The sequence below is a fragment of the Salmo trutta genome, chromosome 29 (assembly GCF_901001165.1).
Source record: "Salmo trutta chromosome 29, fSalTru1.1, whole genome shotgun sequence".
In the NCBI taxonomy this organism is placed as follows: domain Eukaryota; kingdom Metazoa; phylum Chordata; class Actinopteri; order Salmoniformes; family Salmonidae; genus Salmo; species Salmo trutta.
In genome coordinates, this window is record NC_042985.1 from 19,892,524 (window position 1) to 19,915,287 (window position 22,764).

The 22,764-nt window shown below is 42.8% G+C and overlaps 2 protein-coding genes across 7 annotated transcripts in view; one reads left to right on the forward strand and one right to left on the reverse strand.

Moving 5' to 3' along the window:
- Positions 1–3,680: 3,680 nt before the first annotated feature.
- Positions 3,681–8,632, forward strand: LOC115167084 (protein RIC-3). 4 transcript variants are annotated; one of them, XM_029721161.1, is made up of 6 exons: positions 3,681–4,180; positions 4,758–4,993; positions 5,201–5,285; positions 6,099–6,192; positions 7,050–7,204; positions 7,433–8,632. In XM_029721161.1, exons 1-6 carry the CDS (start codon positions 4,063–4,065, stop codon positions 8,095–8,097), a joined length of 1,353 nt encoding a protein of 450 aa, XP_029577021.1. In that variant the 5' UTR covers positions 3,681–4,062; the 3' UTR covers positions 8,098–8,632. The 4 variants fall into 4 exon arrangements, with proteins under 4 accessions (XP_029577021.1, XP_029577019.1, XP_029577022.1 ...); XM_029721159.1 differs by having other exon boundaries at positions 3,682–4,180; positions 7,047–7,204; XM_029721162.1 differs by having other exon boundaries at positions 3,682–4,180; positions 6,102–6,192.
- A 169-nt stretch (positions 8,633–8,801) lies between these two features.
- The window catches only part of LOC115167083 (tubby protein-like), a 115,897-nt gene continuing 101,934 nt past the window's right edge, over positions 8,802–22,764 (reverse strand). For all 3 annotated transcript variants that reach the window (XM_029721158.1, XM_029721155.1, XM_029721157.1), the window contains 6 exons: positions 21,821–22,012; positions 21,233–21,345; positions 13,445–13,559; positions 12,863–12,961; positions 12,573–12,744; positions 8,802–11,618 (listed from right to left, as the gene is read on the reverse strand). In XM_029721158.1, the coding sequence (XP_029577018.1) occupies positions 11,485–11,618; positions 12,573–12,744; positions 12,863–12,961; positions 13,445–13,559; positions 21,233–21,345; positions 21,821–22,012 (825 nt within the window). In that variant the 3' untranslated portion in view covers positions 8,802–11,484. The remainder of the gene's footprint in view (positions 11,619–12,572; positions 12,745–12,862; positions 12,962–13,444; positions 13,560–21,232; positions 21,346–21,820; positions 22,013–22,764) is intronic.

Below are 22,764 nucleotides of genomic sequence, written 5' to 3' on the forward strand. Positions count from 1 at the left end.
CTTCTGTATATGTTTTGGGTGAGGATAATAATAAAGGTAGCACACATTTAAATTTGATCCCATGGTCATTTGTTACCAGTGGATTATTCAAAGCATTGTGGCAACTGTCCTTCTTGTGATGCTAATAAATAAAGTCTGACAACAGCAGCACTAGAGCCACTCAAGGACTGTCCTAGCTGTATAGCACAGCATCCTCCTTCGACTCCATTAATCCACCTCATTCACTTTTCACAACTGTCTTTGTTCTATGAATATAAAGGCCTGGGATTTGTAACAGTGTGTCCTTCATGACACTCAAAGCCAGGTTCATCCCCATCAATATCAAATAAAAAATTAAACCTTCTCCTTATATAGGAGTGCATTGATTTAATATTTCGCCACCACTGAAAAAACCCTTGCTCCTACACTCAACTTGCAATTTGGAAATAAATTGACTGATTTAGACAGAGGCAGAGAGAGGGGGAGGGAAAACAACTTGACGTAAACCTGGGCCCGCTATGCGCTACCACTGAGTAAGGTGACATTGCACAGCAAATCACTTGCATGAATATAGAGAAAGAAAACAATTTCCATTTCTGAAAGCAATTTTGTTTGGTGTGTTGATTGCAATATATGTGAATCTATTGCTCACAAGACATAGAGGAGCATGAACATTTCATAAGAGTCGGTATTACATTTTGCTGTTAATATAACAATAAGAGAACCCAGGACTTTCATCTAAGGAATATGAAAAACTCATTTTTCCAAGTACATATAGAAGGGCAAGCACGGTAGCCTCCCTCTGTTGTGCTTTGTACTGTACACTGCTGAGAGGGAGCAGAAATTGCCTGACTTTTGCTGCAGCGAGTCTATTGTATTTTAATTGAGCCTAATGAAGAATAATTAAGTAATTAAAGACTGGATAAGAGAGAGGTGCAGTAAACAGATAAAGGCAGAGTGCCTAGTATTACCAATGTATTACCAGTATTACCAGTATTACCTAGCATTACCAGTATTACCAGTATTACCTAGCATTACCAGTATTACCAGTATTACCAGTATTGCCTAGTATTACCAGTATTACCAGTATTACCAGTATTACCAGTATTGCCTAGTATTACCAGTATTACCAATGTAGTGTGAATTGGCCATACTCTCACACATACCTCCTGCATTGCATCGTCCAAACTAGAGGCAAATTACCAAAGGCACTGTCCAAAATGTACCCACAGACCTTAGTATTTCATTCCTCATAACGGCCTTTCCATGTGTCTGTGAGCATGCATGTGGTCGAATTCAAAATGTAATACTTCCCAGTTGGATTTTGGAAATGGGAGTACACTGTGATATTTTCACCACTCTGACATTAGCAGGTTTTATTTTTTAAGTAATTGCACAGCGTGATGTGTACTTATGGGTTTCCATGAGAACCATCAAAGTTTTATTTTAACAACACTGCAATTATGGGAAATATGGAAATACATTTTGAGCCAATTCACAGTTGAGTTGACTTGAATAATAGGAAAATAAAAGTGAAATGGGGGGAGGGTGACAGTGGTAAAATTAAACTCTCTTTTCTTCAAAATACCCACAATTTAATGCCTAGAATCACAATGAACGAAATCCATAATACCCAGATATTGTTAAATGCTATGGCACATCCACAGTACTTTGAAGTAAGTGTGTGGTGCCAAAAACTCTCAGCATATCGTTCGCTATCTGCCATATTAAACATCTGTAATCTCTGTTCAAATCATCTGCTGGTTGGCACAGATAATCTACACATAATCCATTCCTCCAAGAGAGGGTACACAAATGCATATTTGTTTCCCAGGATTAAAAGATTATGGTGGGTGCATGGCAAATAATGTACACTGGTGGCAGTTTTCACTTAATTTAATTTCAACACGAATATTGGTAAGACCTATAAGATCTATAAAGGTTTGACTTTATATTGTAAAATTATAATATCTTGAATAAAGGTAAGCAAAAGTTGCCTGTGAGAGCTCCTGTACATTGATTCCATGCTGGCCATGCACTTTACACTAACGGGGACTTGATCTGAGTGTTTTATGTTTATAATCTAAGCGTGAAGTTCAAGGATTACTTTGTCTTCCCAAACCACATTGCAGGAGGTATTTTGATGCGGCCCGACTGAGATCAATGACAGACTGCTGTGAGAGACAGGGTGGCAACCTTCAGAATGATATTACTGCAATTGTTTTCTTTCTTTGCATGCCTTCTCAAAATGTCACCTTTCAGGGAAAATGTAATGGCTTTAATAAATCTATGTACAGACCTCATGTGGCCTAACTATACATTCACACTCATAAAACAAAGTGAGTGGGCCCTAACCAAGGTATATTGGACACTAGCTTTAGTGGACTAAACTCTGCTAGCTTCGCCTACGCAGGCTACAAAACTATCACATAAAATAAATCATCCTGGGAAATTATAATTGCACAATAAACACAATTACTGTAGGCCAACTCCGGTAATGAGATTAGACTAACATTGTCTCAGGGGGACCTTTGTCAATATTCCTGAAGGACTGATACTGTAGGCCTATGTGAAATATCAACCATATGGAACTATATCTGTAAAGTTTAGAGTAGGGTGTGTATTTTGTTGGGTGACTTGTCATAAATATTTACAATCTGGCCTACTGCTCTTAATTCGGAATATAATAGGCCGCTCGACCGTCATCCCTGTACCGCCTAGCCTATGCCATGGTAAATGGAATTTACAGACCTAACAGAAACCGCCATCTTTATACCCAGGGTAACTGACCCCGCTCTTGATTACAATTGCCAATAGCTGAGACGGTCAGTGCTATCTGGGATCCGTGTGACGTCCCTACCCTAAACCCTAACCCGGCAGGCCTGGGCAATTGGAATCGGGTGTGTTAGCTGGGGTTGGGGCAAAAGTGTGACACCAATCAGGCCCCCGAGAACTGGAGTTGCCCAGGCCTGGCCGGTCTAACCATTTCAAATGTAAACTTCAATGGGGTAGGGACGTCCCAAGGATTCCGGATGTCATGGACCCACCTGGTCAAAACTGCAAAAGTTTCGACATACAGGTTGTTTTATCGTACTGAAGTGATTCAAAAAGTATTACACTAAAGGACAAGGGGGAAATTGCATTGCCTGATTGAGTCTAAAAACAGCCATTATAATGAGCCTGTCCTCCTATTGCTCCTCCCACATTGATCAGCCTACATTATAATTAGATTACAGGTCAAGAAAATGAAGGATGCTTTTATACATTTCAAATTGCCTCCTGTGGGTTCATGGACCAATCACGTTTCGAATAGAAATCAAAACATCATGTGATTGGTAAATGAGTTGCAGAAATCTGACCAATTGTATTTGCTCCTCACTTCGTGACGCACCTTGGTTGGAGAGCGAGGTTGCGGCAGCGTTCCTTTCCAATAGCTAAACCTGCACTGCCATCTGATGGATATCTTCAGAATTACACGGTAGGGCCTACTTTGTTGGACCGCGGATGACGACTCTCGTGGATGAGACTGCAAGCAGTACTTGCTAGATAGAATCCAGTATTTGTCAAATGAACGTCAAAAGTATATATTATCAGCATCTAACCCTTTGCCCAATCTTAACCTGCTGCGTAAATTCTCCTAACCTGCTACGAAATGTAATATCTGACGTTAATTTGACCAAAACTGGATGCCTTCTAGCCATGACTACTGTAAACTGCATCGAAATACACCAATCACAAAGCCAAAACAAAAACAGGTCACTTCCGTCGAGCTGTAAAATCAGGAAAGATGCAGGAGGTTTGGTGTTTCCAATAGTTACCACAGCAAGATAGTCAAAATGGACTATATCGTAAAAATTCGCTTTTTGGGCTAAATTTACGGTTAGGCGTAAGGTTAGCAGTGTGGTTAAGGTTAGGTTTAAAATCAGATTTTAAGAAGAAAAATTGTAGAAATGGGCGGGGTGTAGCCGTAATTATGACTTTGTGGTTGTGGTAACTAGTGACGACCAGAGGCTTAATGTTAAGCCAGAGATACTCCTTTCTCTACTTTCTCTAATATCTCTGGGACAGTTTATCTGTGACAAAATGTCGATGACTACTCTGCAGAAGGTTACTCTGATTTCCTGCTCTGTCCTCTGTGTTTCGTTATTCCTTCCCAAAATGCTTTTACCGAGAGGGAAGAAGGATGTAGGGCAGCCCGAGGGTAAGGCAGCTTATCACTGATCCGTTCTGTTGTTGTTGTGCAGCTCGGCTTTGATGCTTGGAAGATAATTCCATATTTTGCATATCGTTCTAGCCATCTGCAAACCTGCCAGCAAAGCTAGATAATGTATAATACGTAACTGCATGTAACTATCGAATACAGCATTTCATATGTCTATGTTTTTTTACCAATAGCCTACAACTGCAAGTTATTATAGCCTACAATTTTGTTTTCATCATCAGGGTGTATGCATATATTTAGTCTAGAAGGTTATCCTCTGTGTTCTACTCCTCATTGCCCTTGCCAGTTTTATGAACTCCCACACCACTCAAATAAAGTCATTGTAATTTGTCATGTCTTGTTTTTCCTGTTCTTCATTGTGATCATCTCTCCATAATATATTATACTGTATCTTTCACCCCTATTATATCTATCAGAGGTGTGCTGGGTTCAGTAAATTTATTAATCCACCATTCATATCAAATGTCTATACTGAGCAATATTCCACTTGCATAACATTGAACGCTGCAGGCTTCTTCCTAGTGTGTTGATCAGTGCTCTCTGCTCTCATTCCTAGTTGGTCCTGGGTATTATCCTCCCATGATGCATCGCCTACAGATGCCAGAGGAGGGCCTCGGACAGTGGATGGAGGGGAGTCATGACTCTGGGCCCCATAGCCCTGAGGTCCTGGCTAAAGTCAAAGGCATGGGCACACTTCAGATCCGAGGAGCCACTAAATCCAGTCTGATCAGCCAGGCCATTCCCATCTACGGATTTGGAATCCTACTCTACATCCTCTTCATCATATTCAAGGTAAGCTGCACAATGTCCACCCTGGACTGGCTCAGTCAAATGGATAGACAAACTATTTAGAAGGGGTGTTATCATACATGCAGGCAGGGATGTAGACTTTATTACAGTTTTTAACAGCATCCATGTAATACCTATACTAGCTAGGAGTCCAGTGCATCCAGTACATTACTAGGTTTGTATACCATAAATGCATTGTTGTATTCACAGATGACAACTAGGCCTAAAGGAAAAAGTACTAAACTGGTATGCCGATTTCCTACAATGTCATCTGAAGCTTGGCAGAAGAAGAGGAGTAAGTAGACCGCATCACATCATTAATAGCTAGGTCATTGTGAATGACACGATGATGTATATGATGTATTTTATCTCATAGTGCAGTTGATAAGAGTCCTGACCTCCGTAACACACGCCATTTAGGTTCTACATTCCGTGATGATTCACCCTGATGAAAGACTAATGCAGGATATAGCACACCCTGTGAGGAGAAATGTGTCATCTGACAAATGAGCTCCTCTCTAACAGTCACCTCTTTCATGACTTTGAGGGCTTATTTTCAATCAACTTCCTCATTGTTTCATTGTTTTGATCGTTCCATTTGTCAGGGCCCCTGAAGAATGTATCAGTAGCTCCAATTTAAGCAACTCCATGATAAGGTAGATTAGGATCCTGTCCAATTCATAGGGAGCTTTGTTCCCTGCCTTTGTTAGACCTGGATTAGCAATGAGAAGTAATGTTGTTTCAGCCCAGCAGTGTCTAATACCAATTAACTGCATGTATTTTGGATCAGCACTAAGAGGTTTAGCTCCATTCATCAAATGAATGCCAAGGGGCTAGGGGTGGGGGACAATGTGACAGGGACAGCATAGAAATCTATTCATGTCCTTCTGTGTCAATGCCACTCTCACCTTCCATAATTAAGAAACATTGAGTCACAATGGTTGATTCAAATGAATAATGAGTATTGAATGTGTAGTACTGAACATGCAGAGTGAATGTTGAATCTCAAGGCTTTCTGCAACATTGGAAAGCAACTCTAGATATGGTGTGTGCGCATGCATGCATGAGTTTGCTCTTTAAATCCCTGACTGCCATGTTTCCCTCCCAGCAGATGATGAGCTGGCCCAGCTTCAGGAGAAGCTGCTGGAGACAGAGAGGGTGATGGAGAGGATCGTCTCCAGAAGGAGCAGCACTCCTGACAGGTAAACGTCCCATATTTCCATTTACACACCACTTCTCACAGCCCAGATCTAAGAAGAGCCAAAGAAATGACTCCATTTCAGGGATAAATCAGGGTGGACGCCACATAAAAATGAAAGTGCAAATTCTTTAATTAACTCTCCCATATTCAGGTATTCCTTTGCTCATGTGCCATTTCATTTTCTTGGTCCGGATCCAACCGTTAAAACATGACAATCTTTATTGGTTCGCACCCTTACCCACCATGCAAGTGTATATTTTGTACTTCATGAAGATTGTACTTCATTGTAGATTTGATGCAACTTGAAGGAAAGCATGTACATGTAAAAGCCTCCTGTTTTACACAGAGATTGGGGCCACCATCCATGGAAGGTGAATATTCGATCTCCAATAACAGATAACAATATTCACTCTGATCTTTCTTAATAAAGGGGTATATTAATCAATAACATGCAATTAGTGTCTCTCTTCATTTTCACCCAATACTGGAGTAGATTTCCAATACTTTGAGACATATCTCCTTTCAGGATAAATCTCAGCTATTAACTTCTCTCTATTACTAATTTCTGCATGCCATTTTTCACTTCTTCACAATAACTTCTTAATATTGCTCATCCTAGAGGCAGTGTTTAGCTATTCCATTAAAATGTGTTTGACATACCATTTGTAATCTGTGAAAGTGTTGCAGGAAGGCATAAAATGTTATCATGAGCAAAGTGGAAATGAATCATCTCCAGGCTATAGATAACGTTTGATCAGAATGAAAGCACTGTGGTATGAATGGGAGAAGGACCACATTGGTATTAATTGAGGCCCCTTTTCTTTCCCCTCTCTGCTGCTCTCTGGTGGCATGTAGCAGGACTAGCAGCAAGGTTAGAAGAGCATCCAAGCAGGAGGAGAAGTTACTGCGGAAGCTGAGTAAGATCAGCCGGGTGATGCAGGAGGTACGACTGATGGAGGGGGCCACACCTGAGATGGAGGCTGAGATGGTGCCCTACACAGCTGACTGGGAGGGTAGGTTAACACAACACAGCAGGCAGGCTCCTCTCGGTCACTCACCACACAGAAAATAATATTCACATGAGGCTTTGAGTATTATTTACTGTACTTCTGTAGAACTATAACATACCTTTTCCACTTAAGCTAAGTTAGCAAAATGTTGGACTGTCTGAGACAGTTGATATTATGATTGTCCCCTCTGGTAGAGTGTCCCTGTCATTCCATGTCTGTCTCTCTCTCCAGGCTACCCTGAGGAGACCTACCCCCAGTATGAGGAGCCCGGTGGCAGACGCAGCGGCAGTTTTGACCCCATCACCATCCTGGAGGAGCCTGCTGCTGACTCAGAGATACCCACTGCTGAGGCCCTGGCTGAGGAGGTGGTGGATGAGGAGGAGGATGATGTAGAAGATGATGCAGAGGAGGAGGAGGAGGAGCTGCAGCTCTGGCTGCCCCCACCTCCTGAAGGAGAATTGGAAGAAAAGGGTAGTAGTCCCTGCAGAGTAAAAAAGCAAATCAGATTCAGCGACCACAAAGATGTGTTTCACTACCCTAAGCAGGATACGGTCTATGAATATAGGTATGAAGAGGTGAAAGAGGAGGAGGAGGAGGAGGAGGAGAAGGAAGAAGAGGATGAGGAAGGGGAGGAAGAGGAGGAGGAAGAGGAGCAAGTGGATGAGACAGAGGAAGAAGTAGGTGATGAAGAAGACCCACTGATGGAGGCCGAGGCTCTCAGTTTTAGTTGTGACGTCTGTAGTAATCCAGAGGCAGAAGCAGAAGAAGAGATGGAAGAAGCTGAGTACATTCTTCTGTCTCAGTCTGAAGAGACAGACAGCTTCACCCCACCAGATATGGCTGGGAAGCTGGGAATTGGGAGTTTTCTCAGGATGAGGAACAGGAGAGAGACATAGTGGGCAGAGTCAATAAGGAAACTAACTCATCCTAAACTAGCCTCCCTAGCCCTTTGACCTTACTGAATGTTTTGAATATTCCCAAGAATGTACCTCTCCTTATGCAAATCCCTGTTTTCTATCCTGTCTCCTTGAGTCCCAAGACAAGATGCTGCTCACTGGGTGAATTTTGTGATCCTAACTAGACTACCTAATACCCTAATATTCATGCTGCTTTAAAGGAAACCATTTACCTACAATTCACCATGTCCTTTGATGACAGACAAACTATCTGACTCTAACCTTATTCCAATATGTCAGTCAAGCATTGTAGAGACCCTGGTATCCTCTGGGATAGATTGTAAACAGAGAGAGCAGGGACCCACATGAATGATCTACCTCTGTTTACTCATTTAAGTCCAGCTTTTGTATCTCAAATCTATTAAAAGTGGACATTCTATTAAAAGGTAATATAATTTTTTTAAATAAAAATTCAAACCAGCAACTATTAAGGCCAGAATGTATTCGTAATAAAAAATGAATTGTCCATGAGTTGGATCTGAGTCTCCTGTTTTCCTGTTGAATACACTGTACCAACAAACCACTGTCATCGGACACTGTCCACTGTCCTAGCTGTCTTGTCCTTCTATGACCATATCATCACTTCATACACATCTCAGGGGTTCAGTCAGAGTATACATAGTGATGTGGGTGCATGTGACTTGTTTGACTAAATGACAGGTTTGAGTTTTATTTTTTTCATAATCAGAACTGTGTGTTTACAAACACTGTATATTGAACAATGTACACATTTTACATTACAGTGAACCAGTACTATACACACACTCATGGAATGAAAGGGCCTTATTTCTTGGACACAAAGAAACTTGATATGAAAAGCACAGTATTTTTTTCTGCAAGGATCTCAGCAGTTTGCCTAAAAATTCATAAGAGTTAGAACACATTACTAAGAAACAGGAATATCATGGTTGATTAAAGTAGACCCTTTTTCATAACTTGCATTGAGCTGCCTCATCAGAGATTGTTGTTTGCCTTTATTTTACACTTAATATCCATAAAATATAGTTTCATATATTTTGTGAAAGGTTTTTGCCTCAAGAAATGTGGACAGTGGCCAGGTGGTCATGTCGCAGCCTCCAGCACATTTCTACATTATCAGCATAGGTTTGAATACAGCCTACTGCCCTTTGACACAAACTCTCTATCTTTCCCCACAGTCATCCTCTCTATCTGTTCAATAAAGTCAGAAAAAATATATTTTTAAAAGAAGTGACTGTAAAGATATTTATTGAATAACTAAAAATATGGAGAATAAAAATCCTCTGGAATGCCAGATTCATAGAGAACGATATCAATATAGGATAACATGAGAGATTAGTATGTGTGTTAATACACGCAGGCCTGCTACTATCCTTGCCATGTCTGAGGGGTTTGGTCTCTGATAATGTGTAAACTGATAATGTCAGATTAAGATATGAGTGCATCTGCAAACCACAATGCCCATGGTCTTGTGCCAATACAAGATTCTGTACATTATATTACTGAATATAATTTGTTAAGATTCCTGGGGACAAATTAGTAAATCATATTTTATTCAGGGTTGAGAATTTAATATAAAAAAATCTGACTTTAGTGACTTCATAATCTGAAAATTACATAATCAGATATAACCAAATAGAAAAGGGACCAAATCCCATCACCTCAATGAGTGTTTTTCTAGTAGAGGGTGGGAGAGGAAGCAGGCAGAACAAAGAAACCCAGGCTCAGACAGGTCAGGTGCATTACAAAGTCCCATCCCAGAGAGAGAAGAACATCTGATAAAGCATAAAATTTGATTTTTCTCTCCAAAGGCACAATATGTACAGCTATTTCACATACACTGTAAACGTCGTTAAAGTGCACCATCCTATACATTCTCATACTTGATAGTGTGATATGATGTTTTACAAGATGCACAGACTGTGTGTCATGCCCTTGACTTGACCTGGTCTGTTCATGTCCAATTGACTAACTATCTGTTTTTATCCTGTGTGTAGGTATGACAGATATTCCCTTCAATCATGTTGTGTGCTTCAGGCTCAAAAACAAAAATTCAATGACTGTAAACTAAGGATAATGACACACTTAAGAACAACATACAGGTAACTGCCAGAATAAAGAAAACACTTGAGTAAATTAGGGATAGAAAGTATATTGAAAGCAGGTGCTTCCACACAGGTGTGGTTCCTGAGTTAATTAAGCAATTAACATCCCATCATTCTTAGGGTCATGTATAAAATGCCCAGTTACCCATTATTTTGGCTACCATGGCTAGAAGAAGAGATCTCAGTTTATCTGAAAGAGTGATCTACAAGGAACATAGGGGGTTTAAAGGATGTGTGTCTCAGTCACCAGATCTCAACCCAACTGAACACTTATGGGAGATTCTGGAGCGGCGCCTGAGACAGCGTTTTCCACCACCATCAACAAAACACCAAATTATGGAATTTCTCATTGAAGAATGGTGTCGCATCCCTCCAATATAGTTCCAGATACTTGTAGAATCTATATAAAGGTGCCTTGAAGCTGTTCTGGCTCGTGGTGACCCAACCCCTTATTAAGACACTTTATGTTGGTGTTTCCTTTATTTTGGCAGTTACCTGTGTTGTGGATATGTATAATTACATAACAATATAAACACATACATGGATGTGAATGTTATGTGATGTTCAAATGAGTAATATTAGTGACAGTTATGAAGTTAAAGTGTTATTTGTTAGGAGCTTTATCTTGAATTACGTTTTCAATCTTGAATGAGTCCTAATTTGTAACCTAATGGTTTCCAGTCCAATATTGAATAAGTTAAAGGTGGCATGTGGGGGTTAATTACTACAATGAAACTCCTTCAACTAATTCAACATGACGATGAAATGTTGTTCTTTTTTTGTTGTTGCAATAAATGTTATTCATTGAAAAGTAATTAATGATTAAATAAATGTTAGAATTCCAAAACGGATACATAAAGTAACAGGATTCATTGTTACATATTTAACTTAAACCATGATCTATTAAAATGAGCCTTAAGATGCAAGAGTGGATTAGTCTTTGTGCTTGTTTTGTCCACTGATTGACATATCCTTATCCAGAATAGAGACTGGAAGGGTTCCTAAGGAGCACCAGAACACATACACACACTCACAGACACTCTTGCGGACAGTTTGTGCCTCCACACCATCCTCGGCTTAAGAAAATTCCAGGGGGGATTCTTGGACAGTGTTGGGTCCCCATGGTGACCCGGGATTAACTGCAGCCCTTGGTGAGGGGACTGATGGACTAATGGAGGCCCATGAGTAGGCCTTCAGTTAGGGGCAGGTAGCTCCTCAGGAGGGAAAAGGGAGAGGGTGGCTGCTACTCACAGGCCAGCTTGCTGTCAAAGCTGGAGAGGGCAATGGCGAAGGCTTGGAGGGCACACATAGGGTAGTTGTAGTCCATAGTGAATACATCCTCCGCAACCCGCCCAAACTGCATCACAATGTAGTCCGCTAAAGAGGTGAGGACGAAACAGAAAACGAAGAAGTGATAACTTGATAAATGTGGGGTTTTAGTTACATAAAACAATATAAACTATCATTACTCAAATAAAAGTTTATTTGATTTATTTGACGTACACAGATTAGCAGATGTTAAAGCAGGTGCAGACCTTAAAAATATCACTTTAAAAGAAGGGAGTGAAAAGATATTTCTTGAATAAGTAAAAATATGGAGAATAAAAACCCTCCGGTATGCCAGATTCAGAGAATGACATAAATATAGGAAAAGATGAGAGATAGTGTGTGTGTTAATACATACAGGCCTGCTTTTATCCTTGTACTGTGCTCTGTACTTTGTCTGCATACCAAATGGCACCCTATTCCCTATATCAGGGATGGGCAACTTCGATGGGGGTGGGGGCCACAAAATAGATAATTTTTACATTTTATCGTTCATTTAGTGCAATTCTACACATTGCCATTGGCTGTAGAAAAAGTGTTGCCGTTTTACAGCAAGTTTGCTGCAATTCTACATATTTTGCCATGGTGCAGAGAGGAAAATGAGCCGTTTTACATCTAATTTCCTGCAATTTTACACAGTTTGCCATAGGGTGGAGAGAAATGTTTGAAGTTTTTAATATGATATCTGAGTGAGACTGACTAACAAAATCAACTAACTTAGCAATCCCAAAAAAATGTTGACATGGGCTAATTGACTATCAGTGACTGACATAAGAAGAGAAAAACTGCTGATGCACAACCACACTTCAAAATGACACCTTGTGTATTCTACTATTCTAACCTGCAACAGTAAGTTGAGACCCCGACTGATCAGAGGGCCGTCAAAAGGGGGCCGCGCCGCTGGTTGCCCATCCCTGCCCTATATAGTGCACCAATTTTTCATCAGTAGGGAATAAGATGCACAAAGTATTTGATATGGAGGCAGTAAGAATCTGGAGAGCTCACGGTCATTGTCGTGGATGATCTGGAAATTCTTGACTGAGGCCTGAGTGACTCTGCCGTGGAAGTTGAGAACGTAGGACTGTGTGTCGTCGTTCCACACGGGGGTCTTGTTGTGAAGCTCGATCACGCTCTCTGTGCTCTTGTTCTGCCACCGCGCCAGTAAAGACTCATGGTCCTGAGTGGCGAGGATAAGTCACAGACAGGTGAACCATTACTCAAGGCAACCAACTGAAACCACAGCACCAGTCCCTAACATACTCTTCCTACATTGAGGAATATTTTTGTTGACTTACATTCCGTGGGCAGATGGCGACTCTCTCATGGTCCATGTTCATTCCAGGAATGATGACACTCATTTTACGAGGTCCTTTGAACCCTAAAACATTGGTTTCCTGAAAAATAAGTATAGTGGACTTATATTGTGGTCCAGTCTGTCAACCACAGTATGAGTCCTCGTTGATAATGTATCAGGTCAAAACCGTTGCCATTTAAATTGTGAGCACTAGGTGTCCCCATGTTCCAACACTAATGCTCTGTGGCTTTGCCTACTAACCCCATGATATTGTATGGATTCATCCAGGTTTGCCTCTTATCTTTTATTTTCTATTATTTGTGTGTCTGACACACCGATGTCTCCCCAAATGAAGGCACTGTTATTAAGGGGCTACGGGGGCTGGTTCCTAATGCCTGAGAGTAGTGTTCTGTGTGCGGTCTCTGTATGTATTTGACCTTGCTTGCCTCTCCTCTCTTATTTGTGTCTGACACGTCCATGTCTCACGTCCGCCAGACTACGGCAACGCTAATTAGCTATGGGCCTGAGAGTAGCTTAATGTTTGCCTGTTTGTATCTGGGTAATAGACAACAGGAGGACTCACATAGCAGACAGCTGCCAGCTCCTGCCGCAGGTTAGTAGCCTCTAGGCTGGAGGTTGTCTTCCCAGGGTTCTGTCCACTGTCATACACTGTAAATTTGGTCCCCATGAGGTTGGACCTGTAGAGAAGAGAAAACAAACTGAGGATTACTGAGGGACTGGGAGAGTATGCCATGCCATACTAAAGGGACAAGGAGCCATTGAGACAGATGAAGGCAGTGGCCATTATCCCTAATCAGCCACCTCCTGGAGCCCATCCTTCCATCATACATTTACATTACATTTACGTCATTTAGCAGACGCTCTTATCCAGAGCGACTTACAAATTGGTGCATTCACCTTATGATATCCAGTGGAACAACCACTTTACAATAGTACATCTATATATTTTTTTTTGGGGGGGGGGTAGAAGGATTACTTTATCCTATCCCAGGTATTCCTTAAAGAGGTGGGGTTTCAGGTGTCTCCGGAAGGTGGTGATTGACTCCGCGGTCCTGGCGTCATGATGGAGCTTGTTCCACCATTGGGGTGCCAGAGAAGCGAACAGTTTTGACTGGGCAGAGCGGGAACTGTGCTTCTGCAGAGGTAGGGAGGCGAGCAGGCCAGAGGTGGATGAACGCAGTGCCCTTGTTTGGGTGTAGGGACTGATCAGAGCCTGAAGGTACGGAGGTGCCGTTCCCCTCACAGCTCCGTAGGCAAGCACCATGGTCTTGTAGCAGATGCGATCTTCAACTGGATGCCAGTGGAGTGTGCGGAGGAGCGGGGTGACGTGCGAGAACTTGGGAAGGTTGAACACCAGACGGGCTGCGGCGTTCTGGATGAGTTGTAAGGGTTTAATGGCACAGGCAGGGAGCCCCGCCAGCAGCGAGTTGCAGTAATCCAGACGGGAGATGACAAGTGCCTGGATTAGGACCTGCGCCGCTTCCTGTGTAAGGCAGGGTCATACTCTGCGAATGTTGTAGAGCATGAACCTACAGGATCGGGTCACCGCCTTGATGTTAGCTGAGAACGACAGGGTGTTGTCCAGCGTCACGCCAAGACTCTTAGCACTCTGGGAGGAGGATACAATGGAGTTGTCAACCCTAATGGCGAGATCATGGAACGGGCAGTCCTTCCCCGGGAGGAAGAGCAGCTCCGTCTTGCCGAGGTTCAGCTTGAGGTGGTGATCCGTCATCCACACTGATATGTCTGCCAGACATGCAGAGATGCGATTCGCCACCTGGTTATCAGAAGAGGGAAAGGAGAAGATTAATCGTGTGTCGTCTGCGTAGCAATGATAGGAGAGACCATGTGAGGATATGACAGAGCCAAGTGACTTGGTGTATAGCGAGAATAGGAGAGGGCCTAGAACTGAGCCCTGGGGGACACCAGTGGTGAGAGCACGTGGTGCAGAGACGGATTCTCGCCATGCCACCTGGTAGGAGCGACCTGTCAGGTAGGACGCAATCCAAGAGTGAGCCGCGCCGGAGATGCCCAACTCGGAGAGGGTTGAGAGGAGGATCTGATGGTTCACAGTATCAAAGGCAGCAGATAGGTCTAGAAGGATGAGAGCAGAGGAGAGAGAGTTAGCTTTAGCAGTGCGGAGAGCCTCCGTGACACAGAGAAGAGCGGTCTCAGTTGAATGGCCAGTCTTGAAACCTGACTGATTTGGATCAAGAAGGTCATTCTGAGAGCGATAGCAAGAGAGCTGGCCAAGGACGGCACACTCAAGAGTTTTGGAGAGAAAAGAAAGAAGGGATACTGGTCTGTAGTTGTTGACATCGGAGGGATCGAGTGTAGGTTTTTTGAGAAGGGGTGCAACTCTCGCTCTCGAAGACGGAAGGGACGTAGCCAGCGGTCAAGGATGAGTTGATGAGCGAGGTGAGAAGGTCTCCGGAAATGGTCTGGAGAAGAGAGGAGGGGATAGGGTCAAGCGGGCAGGTTGTTGGGTGGCCGGCCGTCACAAGTCGCAAGATTTCATCTGGAGAGAGAGGGGAGAAAGAGGTCAAAGCATAGGGTAGGGCAACGTGAGCAGGACCAGCGGTGTCGTTTGACTTAACAAACGAGGATCGAATGTCGTCAACCTTCTTTCAAAATGGTTGATGAAGTAATCCGCAGAGAGGGAGGGGGGGGGGGAGGAGGATTCAGGAGGGAGGAGAAGGTGGCAAAGAGCTTCCTAGGGTTAGAGGCAGATGCTTGGAATTTAGAGTGGTAGGAAGTGGCTTTAGCAGCAGAAACAGAGGAAGAAAATGTAGAGAGGAGGGAGTGAAAAGATGCCAGGTACGCAGGGAGGCTAGTTTTCCTCCATTTCCGCTCGGCTGCCCGGAGCCCTGTTCTGTGAGCTTGCAATGAGTCGTCAAGCCACGGAGCAGGAGGGGAGGACCGAGCTGGCCGGGAGGATAGGGGACATAGAGAGTCAAAGGATGCAGAAAGGGAGGAGAGGAGGGTTGAGGAAGCAGAATCAAGAGATTGGTTGGAGAAGGTTTGAGCAGAGGGAAGAGATGATAGGATGGAAGAGGAGAGAGTAGCAGGAGAGAGAGAGCGATGGTTGCGACAGCGCAATACCATCTGAGTAGGGGCAGAGTGAGTAGTGTTGGAGGAGAGCGAGAGGGAAAAGGATACAAGGTAGTGGTCGGAGACTTGGAGGGGAGTTGCAGTGAGATTAGTAGAAGAACAGCATCTAGTAAAGATGAGGTCAAGCGTATTGCCTGCCTTGTGAGTAGGGGGTGACGGTGAGAGGGTGAGGTCAAAAGAGGAGAGGAGACTCAATGAGCAGGAAAAAGGCTCTGCTAATCAACCTTAAGAAAACAATACATTTTTATCCAGGCCATGATGCGCAATCAATGTAAAGGGTTTACATCATCATCATCATCGTCTTTAATGACTCAACCGTCTACCAGTCAGTCATTCAAAAGTCACCATCTCATTATTTCAAATTACAATTAGTATTTATCATATCTTACAGTACATGCAATCATGGTGTTTATACTATTGCCATAGTAAATTGAATTTATGAATTAAAACAGCATTATTTCGTTATTAGCTGTCAAAATAAATAATTGTATGGCTATAAACAGTTGGAGAGGGTTAGATGAGACGTCTGCACAGCTAGGTTGAATAATGGCTCATATCTCTGTTAATCCCTTTACCTCAATCACAACTGGAGCCCCTAATGGCGGATTGGACGGCTCTTAAAGGTCAATTGAAAAGTCAGGAGCTCATTTGTGAGGCTTGTCCATGACTCTCACAAGTGGCAGGTGAAAGGTCAGCTGCTCATCTCAATCCAACTCTCCATCAGTCAAGTGTTACTGTGATGGTAGAGGCGTGAGGAGTGAGAGGGGCGAGAGGCGCGGAGGGGAGGGTAGCCTATCGACCAGCAGAAGCAGCCAGTACACCAGATTAATGAAGAGCGTGGCCAGGCCATGTTTGATTAGACTACCTGGGGGGCTCTCTCTGTGGAGCCACTGTGCTGTGGCAGAGCTGATGCTATCTCTGAGGAGGGCTTATGTCACTGCCTGCCTGGAAATCAAAGCCTGGAGCCCCGGCACTATTCTATACTAACACAGACAGTGAGCAGGCCCAGACAATATGTGACTGGTTACAGGATCGGCAGCGTTTGAAGCTAGTTCCTACTTCACAGCAGGGCCGTTTTAATATATTTGTTGATTTCTTTTGCACAAAAGCCTTCTTGAACATGTGAACTTTCATGTGCCTTAATCACAAACTTGTACGGGATCCGTAAATATGAATAAAATGTTTGATTATGGAGAAAGCCCTGAGCTATATAGAATTTGTTCTTAACTGACTTGCCTAGTTAAATAAAGGTTAAATAAAAAATAAGAAATAAGAATGACAGGATCCTTCCTGGCTAGCCATGATTGGTTGAGATAATGGAGGGTCAACCATGCTGACGGTTGCTGGCCATGAGTTTACATGAATTCTGTGAAAAGAGATGGGTGGGGCTAAGTCTTAAGAGCGTGTGAACGATCCTGAATGGGCATAAAAAGAGCTCATTAGAAAAAAAATCTGTTAAATTTAACATAAGCCCCCACAGTGAAATCTGGTCACAGAAAGTACAGAAAGTACTTACTCCATATTTTGTTGTGTTTTTTCTCTTTCTCACTCATCTACACACAATACCCCATGATGTCAAAGTAAAAATGTTTTCAGATTTTTTTGCAAATATTTTGAAAATAAAATACAGAAATATCTAATTTACATAAGTGTTCACACTGCTGAATCAATACATGTTAGAATCAACTTTGGCAGTGATTACAGCTGTGAGTCTCTATGAGCTTTGCACACTTGGATTATACAATATTTGCACATAAAAAAACATCTTCAAGCTAAAGTTGGTTGTTAATCATTGCTAAACAGCCATTTTCAAGTCTTGCCACAGATTTTCAACCCGATTTAAGTCAAAACTGTAACTACGCCACTCAGGAACATTCAATGTTGTCTTGGTAAGCAACACCGGTGTATATTTGGCCTTGTGTTTTAGGTTATTGTCCTGCTGAAAGGTGAATTTGTCTCCCGGTGTCTGTTGGAAAGCAGAGTAAAAGGATTTTGCCTGAGCTTAGCTCTATTCCACTTATTTTTATCCCCAAAAACTCCCTAGTCCTTGTCGATGACAAGCATACCGATAAAATGATTCAGCCACCACCATGCTTGAAAATATGAAGAGTGGTACTCAGTGATGTGTTGTGTTGGACTTGCCCCAAACATAACGCTTTGTATTCAGGACATAAAGTACATTTCTTTGCCAATTTTCTTGTTTTACTTTAGTTCTTTACTGCAAACAGGATGCATGTTTTGGAATATTTGTATTCTGTACAGGCTTCCTTCTTTTCACTCTGTCATTTAGGTTAGTATTGTCGAGTAACTACAATGTTGTTGATCCCTCCTGAGTTCTCCTATCACAACCATTAATCTCTGTAACTGTTTTAAACTCACCATTGGCCTCATGGTGAAATACCTGTGCGGTTTCCTTCTTCTCTGGCAACTGAGTTAGGAAGGAGGCATGTATCTTTGTAGTGACTCAGTGTATTGATACACCATCCAAAGCGGAATTAATAACTCACCAGGCTCAAAAGGATATGTCTGCTTTATACCCATCTTTTTCCCATCTACCAATAGGTGCCCTTCTTTGCAAGGCATTGGAAAACCTCCCTGGTCTTTGTGGTTGAATCTGTGTTTGAAAATCACTGCTCAACTGCTTACAGATAATTGTATGTGTGAGGTACAGGTATGAGGTAGTCATTCGAAAATCATGTTAAACACAAAAGTTGAACACAAAGCGACTCCATGCAACTTATTATATGACTTGTTAAGCAAATATTTACCCCTGAACTTATTTAAGCTTGCCATAACAAACGGATTGAATACATTTCAGCTTTTCATTTTTTATAAATTAGTTAAAAATTCTAAAAACATAGGGTATTGTGTATAGGCCAGTGACACAAAATCTCAATTTCATCAATTTTAACACAGCAAAATATTGAAATACTTTATGTGAACACTTTCTGAAGGCACTGTATGTATGTGCACACGCGCACACACACACACACACACACACACACACACACACACACACACACACACACACACACACACACACACACAAAGCTGATAAATCACAACAATGTACAGTGCCTTGCAAAAGTATTCACCCCCTTGGCGTTTTCATATTTTGTTGCATTACAACCTGTAATTTAAATTGATTTTTATTTGGATTTCATGTAATGGACATACACAAAATAGTCCAAATTGGTGAAGTGAAATGAAAAAAAGAACTTGTTTAAAAGAATTATAAAAACTGAAATGTGGCGCATGCATATGTATTCACCCCCTTTGCTAGGAAGTCCCTAAATAAGATCTGGTGCAACCAATTACCTTCAGAAGTCACACAATTAGTTAAATAAATTCCACCTGTGTGCAATCTAAGTGTCACATGATCTGTCACATTATCTCAGTATATATATCTGTTCTGAAAGGCCCCAGAGTATGCAACACCACTAAACAAGGGGCGCCACCAAGCAAGCGGCACCATGAAGGCCAAGGAGCTCTCCAAACAGGTCAGGGACAAAGTTGCAGAGAAGTACAGATCAGGGTTGGGTTATAAAAAAATATCTGAAACTTTGAACATCCCACGGAGCACCATTAAATCCATTATTAAAAAATTGAAAGAATATGGCACCACAACAAACCTGCCAAGAGAGGGCTGCCAACCAAAACTCACGGACCAGCCAAGGAGGGCATTAATCAGAGAGGCAACAAAGAGACCAACGATAACCCTGAAGGAGCTGCAAAGCTCCACAGCGGAGATTGGAGTATCTGTCCATAGAACCACTTTAAGCCGTACACTCCACAGAGCTGGGCTTTACGGAAGAGTGGTCAGAAAAAAATAAGCAATCATGTTTGGTGTTCACCAAAAGGCATGTGGGAGACTCCCCAAACATATAGAAGAAGGTACTCTGGTCAGATGAGACAAAAATTGAGATTTTTGGCTATCAAGGAAAACGCCGTCTGGTGCAAACCCAACACCTTTCATCACCCCGAGAACACTATCCCCACAGTGAAGCATGGTGGTGGCAGCATCATGCTGTGGGGATGTTTTTCATTGGCAGGGACTGGGAAACTGGTCAGAATTTATGGAATGATGGATGGCACTAAATACAGGGAAATTCTTGAGGGAAACCTGTTTCAGTCTTCCAGAGATTTGAGACTGGGACGGAGGTTCACCTTCCAGCAGGACAATGACCCTAAGTATACTGCTAAAGCAACACTCGAGTGGTTTAAGGGGAAACATTTAAATGTCTTGGAATGGCCTAGTCAAAGCCCAGACCTCAATCCAATTGAGAATATGTGGTATGACTTAAAGATTGCTGTACACCAGCAGGAACCCATCCAACTTGAAGGAGCTGGAGCAGTTTTTCCTTGAAGAATGGGCAAAAAACCCAGTGGCTAGATGTGCCAAGCTTATAGAGACATACCCCAAGAGACTTGCAGCTGTAATTGCTGCAAAAGGTGGCTCTACAAAGTATTCAAGTTTTCTGTTTTTTTGGTCTTATTTCTTGTTTGACTCACAAAACATATTTTGCATTTTCAAAGTGGTAGGCATGTTGTGTAAATGAAATGATACAAACCCTCCCAAAATCCATTTTAATTCTAGGTTGTAAGGCAGCAAAATAGAAAAATTGCCAAGGGGGGTGAATACTTTCGCAAGCCACTGTAGACATACTGTAGTCAGTGCAGACCCACCCACACATCCTTATAGGAAGTATCTGCCAGGGTGTGTAGGCTGCAGCAGTGCCCCTCTCCCCTCTCCAGTGTGCCCAATGGGTCTCTCTGTCCTTGTTTTAATCAACCCTGGCCCCCTGGCTGCCAACACGCAGGTGTTGCTTCCTCATCCCAACAATGAGCGCTCAAACGGAAGTAATGAATCCAATTACTTTGTCTTCTCCAAGAGAGCAGCCAGGTGTGGGCCTGCATAGCCCCATCTTCATTACAGCATATATCAAACAGCACATTCATTCAGCTAATCCAAAAAGGCAAACGTCCTTCATGCATAATATATTTAAGGTTAGAGAATGCCATGGAGTTGACAAATAAGTATGAGCGTGCACTCAGTAGCTTGCTCTACTCTACATTGTTGTGATACCTCTGCCCATAGACCTACAGTCTGAAAGAGAAACAACCATCTTTTCACAGCTTCTTGGAAGGTAATCTGGATTTCTCATAACGATGGGCTCTTTATTGTGAAAATGGCAGCTGCAGCCCCGTGGTCAGAAGAAACAGCAGCAGACTCACTCACCTCAGCTTCCCGATGAAACTCTCCCCCCCTCGAGACAGATCAGTGGGATCGATGGAGATGAGGTAATTAGATGTTTTGCTCTTCTTTCTCTTCCTTCCAGCTAACAGGAACACCTATGGCAAGAACAAATCCAATTAGCAAAGCAACATCATCAGAAACAACACCATCATCAATAAGCCCTGGGACATGAGCCTGCAACACCTAAATTAGCCTCATCTAACCAGCTCCACTAAACAATCAAATCATGGACTCCTTTCACAGCCTGTCACAGATGATTGGTCGTGCTAATTCATAGTATAGTTTTTGTAGTTTTTGTTCATAGGCAGAGGGCCAAGTACTGTTAGGATGGATGGTGGCCCTAAAGCAGTGCTGTTCAATTCTGGTCCTGGAGGGCAGAAAAACGTATGTTTTTTGTTTTGCACTCACCTGGTGTCCTAGGACTATAATCAGTCCCTTAGTAGAAGGAGAGGATGAAAAGCAGTAGTTTTTTTGGCCATCCAGGACCGACATTGAACAGCCCTGCCCTAAAGGGTCACACTTTGCGTCCTGTCAGTGTGGTAAGTATTTATCCTTCTGCTCCACACTCACCTTCTTCCCATCCTCCCTCTCCAGGTGGAGGTAGTAGGTAGGGTACATGCCTCGGTCCATGCCCTTCTTGTCTCTGGTGATCCTGCACTTCACCGTGATCCCCTGAGGGGCTGGTCTCAGGGTAAACTCCTCCAGGTCATCCACGTCGATGGCAGGCTCACTGACGGGAGGGGTGGACGCTGAGGCTGCCTCCTGACGGACAGAGAGAGACAGCCCATCAGCCCACACCACGTTCAAAACATCAGATTACCGGACCTTCGGCTGTTCTGCTTCCCTTCCATTATAAAATGGTAATGGTTATTATAAACATCCATTGGGGACTGAAACTACATTAGCACATTGTGTTTAAAACCATGAGGCTGTGTAGACGCCATCTGGGTTTCAACAGGGGGTTAGATCCACATGCAAGGACCAGGCAGCGAGGAGACATGATTAACAACCAAACTTATAGTAACAGACAGACTGTCTCAGCAGCTTGGTGACATGGTCAGGTGCTCAGGGTAGCTTCTAATGTCACTCCTGATGTCAGGTGCCTCTCTAAAGCCCACAGTACACTAAGGAGTCACTTCCCCTCAACCTCCTCGAACCACAGGAGACTACACAGCCCACCGCCTCCTCTGACTAGCTCTACCTCTGAGTCAGACAGCAGGAGAGGAAAGAAACAGCAGAGAAAAATAGCCTGTTCTCACACCACATTTCCTGCAGGTTTAAAATATTCATACAAATAATAATCAGCAGTTATTTCGGCATATGAAAGATGATGACAAGTCAGAAATACCAGCGCTAACCTAAGACTTAGTAGCCTGCCATTTTGTGGACTGTCATTTGTCTTTTCAGGGGGGTATATTAAATAGCATTTCAAAACTGCCATGGGGCCAAAGTGCCAGGGTTTGTCATCTGCATGATAGAAAGCCATGCCAACCGGAATATTATATACAGCTACC